The sequence below is a fragment of the Danio rerio genome, chromosome 3, assembly GCF_052040795.2.
Source record: "Danio rerio strain M-AB ecotype USA chromosome 3, GRCz13ab, whole genome shotgun sequence".
Classification (NCBI taxonomy): domain Eukaryota; kingdom Metazoa; phylum Chordata; class Actinopteri; order Cypriniformes; family Danionidae; genus Danio; species Danio rerio.
The window spans coordinates 8,989,656-9,005,000 of record NC_141023.1 but is presented as its reverse complement, the minus strand read 5'-3'; the positions used below and the strand labels follow the sequence as shown (position 1 = coordinate 9,005,000).

Genomic DNA, 15,345 nt, shown 5'->3' with positions numbered 1-15,345 from the left:
TATGTATGTATGTATGTATGTATGTATGTATGTATGTATGTATGTATGTATGTGTTAATTATATGAATAAATAAATAATTGCAATCTCTAAAGCTCCCAATCATCTGTTTTAGTAAAATAACATTTAAATTTGTCGTTTCTTAAAGAAAACTCCTAATTTAAAGTGTTTTTAACTTTTTTTTTATACCTGTTTTTACTTTTATTTTGATGTATTCACATATTTTGGGGGTTAATAAATGAACGCTAGTTTCTCAGGTTTGCAGCCCAATGTTCATGTTCTTGATGTCAAAAAAGTTCAAATTTAGTGATGAATTTTGCAACTATTGCCACAGATTTTGAGAAAAGCAGCGGCCAAATCAGCAATTTTAGTGTCCTGAAAAGTCCTGGATGTACTAGCTTATGGTTTATGACATAGATTAATGTTTTCAGATGTTAAACATCTCTTCTCTCCGCCTAAAGGCTGCTGATTTTGTTTTTGGACTCATGTAGATGCTTGTTTTATGATCAAGAACCGCTTTAATTTGGCCAAAGCTTTGTCTGTGTTTCAGCAAATTGAATGATTTTTGGTGACAAGTCATATTTTGACACATATTTTATGAAAATTCTTTGAAATTTTTAAAAACAAAATGCACTGGGCAAATTGACTGCCCTTTTGACATGTTCGTGACTGTTTTCCCCCTTTGACTTCCATTATAATATCATTTTTTGATTGCAAAGCCGTGACAGCATATAATCATGCATTCTTGATTGTTGCTGATTTGTCCTGTTGGGAAGAGGTTAAACATCAGTTGCAATCAAAAACAAGCTAAGTTTCTGGCTTTTATATAGAATATATAGTGTTTGTGTGTTTGAGAGAGAACCTTTGTGCACTTACTGTTAATGCACACACAATATAATTGACTGTTTTACTCCATAGAACTCCATTAAAAAGTGGAAACGTTTTTCCGAAAAAAAGTAACATTTTTACAAAGGCCTTCTTTTAAAGGGTTAATGCCAGGGCCAGAGTGGGACTCATTTTCAGCCCTGGAGTTTCAAGCCAGACAGGCCCACCTCAGTTCACTACTGTCTATATTAAAATAAGGTCATTTCCAATTCAGTTTCTAGTGACACTATCAGGTCTTTTTCAAGAAAACAGCTGCTTTAGAAATTCAAATGTTCAAAAGCCCTAACAGCATTATATGTCTTAACAATAAAAATGAAAAAATAAAATAATAAATTTCCAGGTGAGATTCGAACACGGGTCGGACGGCATAGTATCGCAACGTGTTTACCACTGGTCCACTATATCGCTAATGCAACGAGAATAAAAATAAGTATTGGACTGTGACCTGCAAGACGGTATTACTTTCTATTGATGGATTAATCTTTTTCTCCCCTTTTTAGATTTCTGATCAAGTTATGTCTGATTTATTAATGTAGTAAATCATCTGATTTTCATTAAGCAGGTGTATTATTCATTAATATTAATTATTAATTATAGTTTATATAATTTTATAGATTATAGTTAACATCATCATTTACGTTAGTTAACCTGCAGGCTGCATTTAGCTTACGGGGCTGCGAGAAAATAAATAAGAGCGGCGCTGTGGCAAAATAATGAATAAAAAGAGTGAAGATATGGTCAAATAAATAAATAGATGAAAAAAAGTGCGACTGCTGAGAGTGCAAGCAGCTAGGGAAAACGGATCACCCCAACGGGAATTCTCCCGGTGCTACCGATTAGCCACTCCGGGCCTGGTTAATGCTGCCAACTGATGATCAGCAGTAAAAATGACAAATTGTACTTCGTCCCAACAGGGAAAAACATCAACAAATCAAGAATGCATGATTATATGCTGTCATGGGTTTGCAATCAAAAAAAGTAATTCCAATGGAAGTCAATGGGGTAAAAACAGCCCCCAACATAACAAAATGGCAGTCAGTTTGAACAAGATACAAGGGTTAAAAACAGTATGACACAAATACATGTTCACTTCAGATGTCAAACGCCTCTTTAATAATGTCTTCCTCCCTCTCTCTGTGTTTCTCAGGTGCACATTTCGGTTCCCCAGTACGAACATCAAGATCACGTTTACGGCGCTGGCGAGTGTCAAGCGAGAGAAGAGAGAGCCCGAGTCTCCAGTCAAAGCAGTTCAGCCTCAGATCTCACCTTTAACCATCAACATTCCTGATAACATCGCTCACCTTATGAGTCCTCTGCCCTCACCCACCGGCACCATCAGGTATACAACCCCGTTTCTGTCGACAATTCACCATAAGGAAACCTTGTTGTTCTGTCCTCACTCCGGTGTCTCTCTTCCCAAAGTTAGACAAACAAGAGAAACTCTTTCCATTGCGAATGTTTATGGGAGAATGTTGCTTTATTCCACACCACGATCAGTATGTTGACACAGTTATGTTGAACACAAACGAAGAACTAGCAAAGTCATCCCAAAAAGATTAGAATAAACTTACCCAAATACACTAGCTACTAATGAATACACTCACGACTTAATTCTAAACTTCGAACATAAGCAATCGGCTCATAATTAAATATCCCACTAACTGTCCCACATTTCCCACTAACTAAACTTACCTAACTCTTCTGTGTTTTCCCAATAGTCAAGCCTCTTTATGCAGCTGATAATGCTTATGCACAGCTGAACTGTTGGTCCAGAAATGCAACCACTGCCGTACACTGAACCCAGGAAAACACTAAATATAAAAAACTATTAAAGCTGCAAGCAGACCTCGCACCCATGCACCCATGCTCACCGCCACCCGGCCTTAGGATGACAGAGAACAGTGGATGATAATAATTAAAGCTGATAAATATAAAAAAAAAACTCTGAGAAAATCACTTATCACTTGATTTATGCTAATCTTTCTTCTGTCAGCAGGTACTGTTACTCATTATTGGCATGTAGATGTCTTCGGGAAAGGAATCTCATCGAAGCTGCTCTTCAGTGTTTGGACTCTCAGTAATGATTTTAAACCACACTGAACTGAGCTAAACTGAACTGAACTTAAACACTAAAAACTGAACTACCTTGATCCAGTTACTATGAAGCTGCTTTGACACAATCTACATTGTAAAAGCGCTACACAAATAAAGCTGAATTGAATTGAATTGAACCTGTGAATTTTCAAGCATATTAGACATTGTGAGGCTGAGTTATAAGTACTTCCTCTTCCGTGGCGAAACACTGAACTTTTTTCAGTCTGCAACGGAACCACCCTTTTGTGAATATTCTAGATCTTCACAATTAAACATCATAAAGGCCTGTGCATTAGACTGACAAAACTTGAAGTCAATTTGATAACTTGGAGAAGGAGTTGGTTACACTGTAAAACATGTAATTCCCTGTTGCCAGCAGGTGGCGCTATGAGTGAAACTGGATATTGGCATGTAAATGTGTTCAGGTCAGGACTCAAACGTGTGAATTTTGAGGCAGAGTTTTAACGACTTCCTGTTTCGTGGCGAATCGTTAAAGTTTGTGAGGCTGCCACGGAGACGCCCTTCGACAAATACTAGATCTTCGCAATTTGGCTTCGCCAAGGCCTTTAAATGACAATACCCAATTTTGGTGTTGATCGGATAAAATCCCAAGGAAGAGTTGGTTTTAATACAAATGGTAAAAACAGCACTTTTTTTTTTTTTTAGCAGAGGAAGTTAAAAATATCTGACTTCCTGTTGGGTTTTAGATTTTACTCCAAGAGACTTTTTTTGTAAGGTATAGCATGTCTAATGTGTATGCTAATTTTCATACGTGTGTGAGGCCACTCTACCGTACATGCACAGGTAGCACTGTCGAGCCATTTTGCCACACCCACTACCAGAAACCCTAAAACAAGCTTACATTTTTGCCACTTCTAGCGCACGGGCAAAGTTTCGAGAGTTTTTAAGCATGCTTAGACCCGCAAAAATGTGATTCATTCTAGAGAAGAAGAAAAAGAAGGGAGCATTTCCAATTGGCGTATGCACTGTTCCAGTGTTCGGTCCCTAATAACCTATAAGGGGATTACAAAAACTATTGTGAGCCGAACTTACATGTAGCCTAAAGCCAAACAAGCGAACTGCTCTGCCTAGACGGGCATAAACACCTTATTCTGCTTACTAATTACCAGTCCGCATCCCTCTCAATAAGACGAGCGTCTATATGTTACAACCGGCTCAAAATTGTAACATAAGAGAGATAGTAGTACATTTTGAAAATGTACATTAATAACATATGCGCATAACTTTGTAGGATAAACTTTTTATTTGATTAGAAAACATGCGCATAAACTACAATGGAAACACTTTTATTGCACAAATTCCAGTGTGAGCTTTTGAAAAGGGTCATGTGATGATAAAAATGTGTGTGAGTGGACAAAGCAGCAGGCTGAGCACACTGTAAAACATCTGAAATGTTGTTTTGGTCATTTTTAAACACCTTAAACGTTTCAGTATTAGTGTCATTTTTTAATAATGACCTCCAGAACTGTTAAGAGCATCTGTGCTCCACATCTCACGCCTTTCAAACGCCACTTCATGTTCACTCTGTGTCAGGATTGCCTTCTGAGGTGCAAGACATTTATTAAATGAAGAAAACACTCACGCAGCTTCTCCTACCACAGCAAATTCAGTTTTTACTGTTGATATTTGGTGCCAGTTAGTCAGGAAGTGATGATTTTGTTCTCTTTAACTCGTTGGATGGAAACGCTGCTTTAGTCGCACGTTTTTTATGCGACAATCCAGTTTTGAGCATAGTTAATTAGCATTTTTGGATGAAAACATAGCAGATGTGGACCAGGCAAATTATAAAGAGAAATTATTTATAAACAAAAGACATAATTAACTGAGGATATTTAAAGCAACCAAAGTCAGTAGTGAACTGAGCTCACGATCAAAACAAAATAATTAAAACGACGACTAGTAATTAGGCAAGTCATTAGCCGCATTTCCACTGTCGGGCCAGTGCGAGTCAGGGCTTTAACTGGGCCAGGCCAATCGCCCGGGAGGTTGACCAGTGAAGCCGAATTCATGTCGCGTTTCCACTGTCGGGCTAGTGGCTCGCAGCACGTCACACAAACCCCGCCCCCAGAACATCCCCCGAATCAAAACGTCACACAACCCGCTCACTTCAGCGGGAATCAGACAGATAAAGCACACCATCGAATCATAACGACACCATTCAAATAAAGACAACCGAAACAAACAGACGACACGTTACTGTACAGCAGTACATTATATGTCTATACGCACAGGCCTGTGTGCTCTCATTCATCATATTCATTTACTCACCGACCAACTGTTGGCATCGAAATCCAGTGGTCTCGCCACTAACGGAGGGACCGAGCTCAGTGAGCACACCAATCCATAATATAAAACCACAGAAATTCTCTGTTAATGAAGACAGAAAAATGAAAAGAAAAAGAAAATGTATTTTATAACATCCTCGTTTAGATAGACGCCATCAAACATTCATCCCAAATGCTCCGGACAGAACTGAAACATTCATTTTTCCCTATAGGCTTTATGACACTTAATAGGTGATTCCCCTTTATTTAAAGATGTTGCTTATTATATCTTAAGTTAAGGAAAGTGTTAAGTATTTCAGCACATAAGAGCAAGTAATAAAATATAGGCTATATTTCGTTGCGCTCAGCAGCTATCCACTAATAAAGCTTTTCATGTATTTAAAGGGCCATGAAACCCCCTCGTTTCAGCAGGGTGTTTTCACACCTCTACTTTGGAAAAAGTCAGAAAAGTGCAGCTCCAAAGTCCAGCTCTGTTTAGGGGGGAGTGTCGGAGGAAGAAAAGCGGCTTGGTATGGGAGTGTCTATTTGTGCACGCTGAATTTCAGAATCAAAACACACAACCACAGCGGACAAAGTGACTGTGTTTACATGGACATCTGTAGTCGAATTATTTGCCTAATTATTAAATGGTGGACTTTAACTGCAGTTTGGCTCTTTCATTCAGGGAATTCATTAATGTCCCTCCCGACAAACGTGATATTTGATTCGAGGCGCTGCTCTAAGCGTGTATTTTTCATGCAATGTTTGATACCGCACAACGAATGAGAGAAAAAAAAAACTCAGCATTTCCCTGAGAACTTAGATACACACGGCAGGTAGCGTCAGAAAGCCGCGTGTGTTATTCCGGTCACAAAATCCAACACGAGGTTATAGTTTGGTTGTAACTGTTAGTGCTAACTATTGCACTCGGTGCAATAGTTTGTTTGATACGAATAAAATACGAACTGAATAAACAAAGAGCACTGGTCGCTCACTTACCAAATCTGTAGAGACAGGACAATCACCAGACTACAAGCGAATCTGGGTCTCAGCGTTTGCAGATGAGAACAACTCTCAGGTAAACAATAATCCTCCTTAGACACGTAAGTTATTGTTGTCGAGCGTCGCGTACACTGTTAATCCACACATGAGTCTGCGCTCTCACGGAGAGAAAATGAAAACGAAACCTAACTGCAGCAAACTATAAAAGCAACACTTCACGCTTGTTTTGCCAACACAACGTGGCGTCTCTGTCGTCTAAACACTGTGACAGTAATGAATATTAATGAAGTTGCACAATAGAGCGCGCTGATTGGTTTGAACCAAGCCTTACTCATGCATTAATGCATCACACTGTAAGACGTAATAAGACTCACTCTGGGACAGACGCCCAGTCTGCACGCTGGAATACACGCTATTATGTCATGACCGTGACGCAGCTTCAAAAATTCATTTCAAACAGGTAGTACGAATTTTCTTGAAATAACGCAAAAACAACCAATTTACACTTTTTAGTGAAATATAGGTGTCCTAATAGTGTTTTTAGCAGTGTGGGACACATATACGACTATCAACAGCTCAAAAAATGTGTTTTGGAAAAAAGTGTCGTCTAGTTTCTGCTTTCACTCACCCAAAAAATGCTGTTTGCATGATTTGATTAATATCATCGCATCTAAATACCTAATAAATATAATTACAAACCTTCTTTGGTGTTTATTGTTTTTAGAAAATATCTAAAAAAATGTTAGGGAGGCCTTTGTAAAATGAAAGTGTAATATGGCTTTAAAACGATTTGATTTATGTAGGCTATTGTATCTATCTAAATTGGTTTAGCTTTTGTTAGTTTTATATTGGTTTATTTCATTTAATGCAATTTTATTATATCTGATATGTGTAATTCTTTATATTATTTCAATATAGCTTAGACTATTTTATCAAGATATGACACTATTGTTTAGTGCCTACAAAAGTGGACACAAAATTTGTAAAGTTTCATGTCTTTCTGTTGTAGTCATATTGTGTATTATCTCCAAAATAAATAACAAAATGAAAAAAAGCCGCGCGGCATCAACAGAGCTGTTAAGGGAGCGCTCTTTTGCTCGGTTTCACACACACATACAGGCATCTAAACGCGCACAAACACACCTTTTAAACCTCTTGAAAACCTTTACTGTCCGCTGTGTCTTTGATATGGTGTAAAGATTATTATGTGTTATTGTAACATCGAGGAGGACGCAGCAAAGAAAAGTCACTTATAAATTAAAACTTTATTATTTTATGCAACAGCTTACATTTAAAAGGGAAACATAAGGGCGATCATACGCAAAAATACCCCAGCCTATAAGGCTAAATGTTTTCTTTCCCTTATTTATTTATTTGTTTGGCGCATGTACTCGTGTGCGATCGGAAAACTCTGTCCACACTCCGCCTCTCCTTTCACTCCACCCCGAAGCCCCAGTTGGCCCTCTTTGGCCCAAGGTATTTGGCGGGCCAAAAAAGGCCAACCGCTGGCCCCAAGAAAGCCCAGATTTAGCCCGATTTGGCCCCGGAAGTGACAGGGGAAACGCGACTGACCCTGGGTCACTCTGGCTCGCTCGCTTTAGGCGTGATAGTGGAAACGCGTCTATTGTATAACAGTGGTTTGTTCTGTCGAATAATTTTGACCTTACAATGGTTTTAGTAAAATTATTCTAGCCGAAATAAAGCATAAAAGACTTTCCCCAGAAGTAAAATATATTTTAGGAAATACTGTGAAAAATTCCTTGCTCTGTTAAACATCATTTGGGAAATATTTGAAAAAGAAAATCACAGGATGGCTAATAATTCTGACTTCAGCTGTGTGTTTTTAGGAATTTTATTTATTTATTTATTTTTTGCTGAGTGTGTCAGAGAAACGCTCATAATTTGTCATGTTGAATTGCAAGCACAGCTGCGTCTTTCATGGGCCACTTCTGCTCTGAATAATCTTTTCCTGTCTATTTCTGCTGCTGATTCCCGTTTCTCTCTCTGTGTTCTCTGTGTTCAGCGCTGCTAACTCGTGTCCATCCAGTCCTCGTGGAGCAGGATCGTCAGGATATCGGCTGGGCAGAATCGTGCCGGACCTGCAGCTCATGAACGACAACTCGCAGTCTGAAAATGACAAAGAAACATCAGAAGGAGACAGTCCAAAGGTGAAAAGCATGCAGAAAACGAACTACACATTTCAACACTACTGCTAAAGAAGCCCTACAGTTGGTAAAGCAGAATGTAAATGAGGATTGGCAAAGAAAAAATCCATTTGTCCACATCGTTATGAAAATAGACTTACAACAGACAAACAGACTTACATATTATGAATGATGTATCAAATATTTACTGCAAGTGTTGCCATGAATATAACCAATTCTGCTGATATGGCATTAAAACGAAAGTAGGTAAGTAAATAGATAAATAAGTAGGTAAATAAGTAAGTAGCTAGGTAGGCAAGTACGTGAGTAGATGGATAAGTAAAAAGGTGAGAAGGTAGGTAATTTGTTAAGCAGGTAGGTAGGTAAGTTAAGTAAGTTGGTAAGCAAGTAGGTATGTATGCAGGTAGGTAACTAAGTACTTGAGTAGGTAGATAGGTAGGTTGGTAGATAGATAAGTAAAAAGTAGGTGTAGCAAGTTGTTAATCAGGTAGGTAAGTAATTTGGTAGGTAAGTAGGTATTTATATAGGTAGGTAACCAAGTATGCATGTAGGTAAGTAGGTAGGTAGGTTACTGGGTAAGTAGGTAGGTAAGTTGTTAAGCAGGTAGGCAAGTAATTAAGTAGGTATGTAGGTAGGTATGTAATTAGGTAAGTCACAGTGTCTTTTTTGCTTCCCTCCGCCCGGTCCATCGTAACAAGGTTGGTAAGTAATTAGCTACGTAATTAGGTAGGTAAGTTGGTATGTATGTATGTATGTATGTATGTATGTATGTATGTATGTATGTATGTATGTAGGTAGGTAGGTAGGTAGGTAGGTAGGTAGGTAGGTAGGTAGGTAGGTAGGTAGGTAGGTAGGTAGGTAGGTAGGTAAGTAGGTAGGTAAGTAGGTAAGTAGGTAGGTAAGTAGGTAGGTAAGTAATTAGGTTGGCAAGTAGGTATGTATTTTGACAATAAGTAGGTAGGCAATTTTGTAGGTAGGCACGTAGGTAGTTGGGTAAGTAAGTAGGTAGGTAAGTAGGTATGTAGGTAGGTAGGCAAGTATGTAGCTAGGTAGGTAAGTAGGTAGAAAAGTATGTAAGTGGGTAAGTAGGTAGGTAGGTATGTAGGTAAGTAGGTAGGTAGGTATGTAGGTAAGTAGGTAGGTAAGTAGGTAGGTTGTAGAGCTGCACGATTTTGGCTAAAATGAGAATCACGATTTTTTTTGCTTAAAATAAAAATCACGATTTTCTCACGATTCTGTAGATGTAAAATAAATGTATGGTAAAAACAAACATATGGCACAACATCAATAATAATATTATGTGTAGGTCTACTGGTTTCTATAAATAATTCTATGCTACTTATAATAATTCTGATGTTGAATTATTATCTTTGAGATTTATGCTTGCGATCTGTCATATTAGACAAATTTATTCACTGGTTAAATCAGACATTTGCCATTATCAGATTATATTCAACAATATATAGGCTAGAGTAGTTATACTGACATTGTAAACATTTATTTTCATGCACAACTGTGGGTTCGCTATGAAAGAAAAAACATATCAAATGCTTGTCATAATCATAACTCTAAAATGCGTTATGATCATTTAAATGAAGTGCACACTTTCGGTTTCATTCTGACTGCTAAGTGCTTGTTCATACTTCGCGAGCAGCTCCCAAACGATCACTCTATGCCACAAACTGAATATTATTTACAACTGTATTACCTGTTACTCGCAACATATGCAGGTTCTGTTCACTGAAGTAGACGCGGGCGCGCCCTCTCTGCGATAACAGCTCACGGTCAGCAGCTCAATTCATGTGTGATTTCCCGGCCGCGAAAACATCATTATATGAAGACAAAAATGACGTTTTTAGGTGAACTATACCTTATAAATACAGTATGTGACTCATTCAACATCATTTGGAGGTGTCCATGTCACTGAGCAACGTGTGTGAAACACTGAAAAGACTCGTGCAGCCGCCTTTTCTTCTCTCCTGAACTTAAAAATATGATTGGCAGAATCGTAGAAATGCGGGATTAGGATCGTCTAGGTTGTCGAATCGAGATCGCGATCTTTTAACGATTAATTGTGCAGCTCTAGTAGGTAGTTAAGTAAGTGGATAGGTAGGTAAGTAGGTGGGTAAGTAGGTAAGTACTACCACTCAGATATGTGAAATAAACAGGATTTATTTGTGTGTGTGTGTATTTCTATAATACTATTATTTATTTAAAACTATTTTTTAAAACGTTTATTAAAAGGCGACCTATTATCCCCCTTTTAATAAAATGTAAAATACGTTGTCTCTAGAGTGAGCATGTGAAGTTTCAGCTCAAAATACCACACAAATAATATTTTCTAGCTCTCTGAAACTGACCCTTTTAGGCTTTGATCTGATTTAGGTGACTGTCGCTTTAAATTTAAAATGAGATTGTGCTCTTTTCAAAAGAAGGCGGAGCTACAAACGCCTGTGTGTCAGCATAGTGGAGAACTGAATGTCAGAAGAGTCTATGGAGACTACAGGGTTTATTTGTGCATCCTAAAACTACATTTTTAATAATTTTAATATTTTAACAGACGATGTAACTTACAGTTTGGGATGAGAATGACTGATATCGCTGTGATGATGGCAAGATGTAGCAGTCTAAACTTATCAAGTTAAATTGCTCTAGATGACAACTAACGCCTTCACCTCTTCCGATTAATTACATGTGTCAACATGTAATTTTTTAACCCAAAAGTGACCTGTCTGTCAGATGACATAAAGGATATGTGTTACGGACATCCATCAGAAAACCCACACCTTCAGTTTACAGCCCTAATATATATATATATATATATATATATATATATATATATATATATATATATATATATATATATATATATATATATATATATATATATATATACATACACACAGTAGCGTTGTCAAAAGTATTGACTTGGGTACCGATCTGTTGACCACTCTTCACAGCTGTTCACCAGGTGCAAACACATACAGACGAACAGTAGATCGTTTTAAAGTTGCGTAGATCAGCTTGTCTGTCTATGAGCTAATTTAAGAGCGATCCGCTGATGGATCGACTGATCTATGTGACTTTGTGTATCTGTGTTTGCAACTGGTGAACCGATGACCTTTACAGCCAATCACAGTCATTTATATTAAGCACATGAACACATTGGCCAATCAGCGGTGTTTAAATATACACTCAAATGTGCGTACATGCTAATAATATTTCAGAATATCAAGGTTTCCATTTTAATTTTGACCCAACAAATGCAGTTCTGTTGTCAATGAATCTGAATCGTGCTGAACTTTTTAATGCAGCTGAATAACTGATGGTCTGCTATGAGTGAATCTGCATGATCTTCAGCTGTTGTGTGTTTTGTGTGCAGGATGACTCTAAACCGCCGTACTCGTACGCTCAGCTGATCGTTCAGGCCATCACGATGGCGCCGGACAAGCAGCTAACACTAAATGGCATCTACACACACATCACCAAGAACTACCCCTATTACAGGACAGCAGACAAGGGCTGGCAGGTCAGAAACACACACACACACTCACTCACACAAACACTCACGCTTTTACTTACATTCATTATTTCCATGTGGAACATTGAAGAGCCATAATAATTTACATTGCATTCAATATTTAGTCACTTTGAATCATGGATCTGAATGTGTCGACGTTTGTTACAATTAAGTAGTTACACCATCATAAATATTAGTCATTTTAAAATAGCATTAATTTTCAATGCTCTTCTCAATTCTAAGCACACCTGAAATATAACAATACAAAAAGAAGCTGAAGTTCAAACACCACTGCTACTGAAATAAACAGCACTAATGGTTTTTGTACTTTGTTGTATTGATATGTTTCAGGTGTGATTAGACTTGGCTGGTGATGCTAAAATGAAATATTTCAGATTTTAGTCATTTTCATCGTGAAATAAATCTAAATGAATAGCAAAACTAATAATGCTAATGGCAAAAGTAATATGAACATGAGTGAAATGCATTAATGAATGTTAGTTTAAATGCTGTCTTAATTCACTTAACGTTTTAATATTCTTATTCTCTCTCTCTCTCTCTCTCTCTCTCTCTCTCTCTCTATATATATATATATATATATATATATATATATATATATATATATATACATATATTTATTTATTTATTTATTTATTTATTTTCAATGTACACTCACCGGCCAATTTATTAGGTACACTGTCAAACTGCTTGTTAACGTAAATTTCTAATCAGCCAATTACATGGCAGCAACTCAATGCATTTAGGCATGTAGACATGGTCAAGACGATCTGCTGAAGTTCAAACCGAGCATCAGAATGGGGAAGAAAGGTGATTTAAGTCACTTTGAACGTGGCATGGTTGTTGGTGCCAGATGGGCTGGTCTGAGTATTTCAGAAACTGCTAATCTACTGGGATTTTCACGCACAACCATCTCTAGGGTTTACAGAGAATGGTCTGAAAAAGAGAAAATAGCCAGTGAGTGGCAGTTCTGTGGGCGTAAATGCCTTGATGCCAGAGGTCAAAGGAGAATGGCCAGACTGGTTCCAGCTTATAGAAAGGCAACAGTAACTCAAATAAGCACTCGTTACAACCAAGGTGTGCAGAAGAGCATCTCTGAACACACAACACATCCAACCTTGAGGCAGATGGGCTACAGCAGCAGAACACCACACTGGGTGCCACTCCTGTTAGCCAAGAACACAGGCTCACCAAAACTGATTGGAGAAACGTTGCCTGGTCTGATGAGTCTCTATTTCTGCTGTGACATTCTGATGGTAAGGTTAGAATTTGTCGTCAACAACATGAAAGCATGGATCCATCCTGCCTTGTATCAACTGTTTAGGCTGGTGGTGGTGTAATGGTGTGGGGGATATTTTCTTGGAACACTTTGGGCTCATTAGTACCAAGTGAGCATCTTGTCAAGGCCACAGCCTACCTGAGTATTGTTGCTGACCATGTCCATCCCTATATAATGGCTAATTGCAGCAGGATAATGTGCCATGTCATAAAGTAAGAATCATCTCAGCCTGTTTTCTTGAACATGACAATGAGTTCACTGTACTCAAATGGCCTCCACAGTCAACAGATCTCAATTCAATAGAGCACCTTTGGGATGTGGTGGAACGAGAGATTCGCATCATGGATGTGCAGCCGACAAATCTGCAGCAACTGCGTGATGCTATCATGTCAATATGAAGTCAAATCTCTGAGAAATATTTATGCCACGAAGAATTAAGGCAGTTCTGGAGGCAAAAATGGGTCCAACCCGGTACCTGTAAAGTGTACCTAATTAAGTGGCCTGTGAGTATATTAAAAAAAATAAATAAAATAAAAAATAAATAAAAATGACTGAATTATTAATATTTTGAGTATATCAAATTAAATGTGAATTACGAAGACAGCATTTGTAATAAGATTTATTAATGCATTTCACTCATTCATATTATGTTTGTCATTTTTTTGTATTATTATTCCTATTTATATTTTTTTATGTTTACATTTTTTCACTTAATAAATTCTGTATTTGTTTTAGGAAGTTTCCAAAGCATTATTTTAAATTTCTTTCTATTTTTAAATTAGTTTTTGGTGTTTTTATTATTTTCTTTTATTCAATAATTATTTTTTATTTACTTTTATTTCAGTTTTAGTTTGTACTTTTAGTATTTTAACTAGTTCCTTTATTTAATTTAATAATGTTAGATGACATTCCTGAAAACAAATATGTGTTTATTTGCAACATTTCCTTCTTTTATACATATTTAATGGGGCTTTTCCCTTATACTTCTGTCCTTTTTATTTTATTTTAAACATTGTAGTTTTCTTCAGCTTTTCATTTAATCAAGTTCCAGCATTATTTTAACGGCTATTGTTTTAGCTGTAGTTGACAATTACACCACGCCTGACCAGGCTGTTAAAGTCATGTCTTATATGTGTGTGTTTTCAGAACTCTATTCGTCATAACCTGTCTCTGAACCGCTACTTCATCAAAGTGCCGCGCTCTCAGGAGGAGCCAGGCAAAGGTTCGTTCTGGAGGATCGACCCGTCATCTGAGGGCAAACTGGTGGAGCAGGCCTTCAGGAAACGCAGGCCGCGGGGCGTCCCCTGCTTCAGGACCCCACTGGGACCCCTGTCATCCCGGTCAGAGACGCACACCATTTACACTTCTTCCAGAAAACAATAATATACAGTTGATGTCATAATTATTCGCGCCATCCCCCCCCCCATTGAATTTATTTTTTTTTAAATAATTCCCAAATGTTTAACAGAGCAAGGAAATTGTCACAGTATTTGTTATAATGTTTTTTCTTCTGGATTTGTTTATTTCAGCTGGAATAAAAACAGTTTTTATTTTTTTAAAAGCCATTTTAAGGTCAAAGTTTGTAGGCTCCTTAACCAATATTTGTTTTTGTTTGTCTACAGAACAAACCACTGTTATACTATGACTTGTCTAATTACCCTAACTTGCCTAATTTACCTAGTTACGCCTTTAAATCTCACTTTAAGCTGTATACTAGTATCTTGAAGAATATCAAGTAAAGTGTTTTTACTGTCATCATGGCAAAGATAAAATAAATCAGTTATAAGAAATGAGTTATTAAAACTATTATGTTTAGAAATGTGCTGTAAAAAATCTACTCTCCGTTAAACAAAAATTGGGGGAAAAATATACAGGAGGGCTAATAATTCAGACTACTGTATATACAGCAATGCTTAAACGAAACACAACTCATTTCAGATCACATTTTGGGTTCTGAGCCACAGATCAGAACATTTTCTTTTGTTCGATCTTTTAAGATGAGATTTGATCAAGTGATATTTGTCTGTAGAAAGCTTTTTTTAAGTAAACTTACTTGAAATGTTTACTAAAATAGATGATTTCAGATTTTTGTTTTTTTT

General features: G+C 37.3%; 1 protein-coding gene and 1 long non-coding RNA gene across 4 annotated transcripts in view; one reads left to right on the top strand and one right to left on the bottom strand.

Moving 5' to 3' along the window:
- Positions 1 to 15,345, bottom strand: part of LOC148679716 (uncharacterized) — a 143,096-nt gene that overhangs the window by 101,971 nt on the left and 25,780 nt on the right. The window lies entirely within an intron of this gene.
- The window catches only part of foxk2b (forkhead box K2b), a 51,652-nt gene that overhangs the window by 30,774 nt on the left and 5,533 nt on the right, over positions 1 to 15,345 (top strand). For all 3 annotated transcript variants that reach the window (XR_015480417.1, XR_015480418.1, XM_087243938.1), the window contains exons 2-5: positions 2,031 to 2,222; positions 8,288 to 8,432; positions 11,812 to 11,958; positions 14,393 to 14,586. Coding sequence is in view for 1 of the 3 variants with exons in the window: in XM_087243938.1 (XP_087100064.1) it covers positions 2,031 to 2,222; positions 8,288 to 8,432; positions 11,812 to 11,958; positions 14,393 to 14,586 (678 nt within the window). In the remaining 2 variants the exon portion in view is untranslated. The remainder of the gene's footprint in view (positions 1 to 2,030; positions 2,223 to 8,287; positions 8,433 to 11,811; positions 11,959 to 14,392; positions 14,587 to 15,345) is intronic.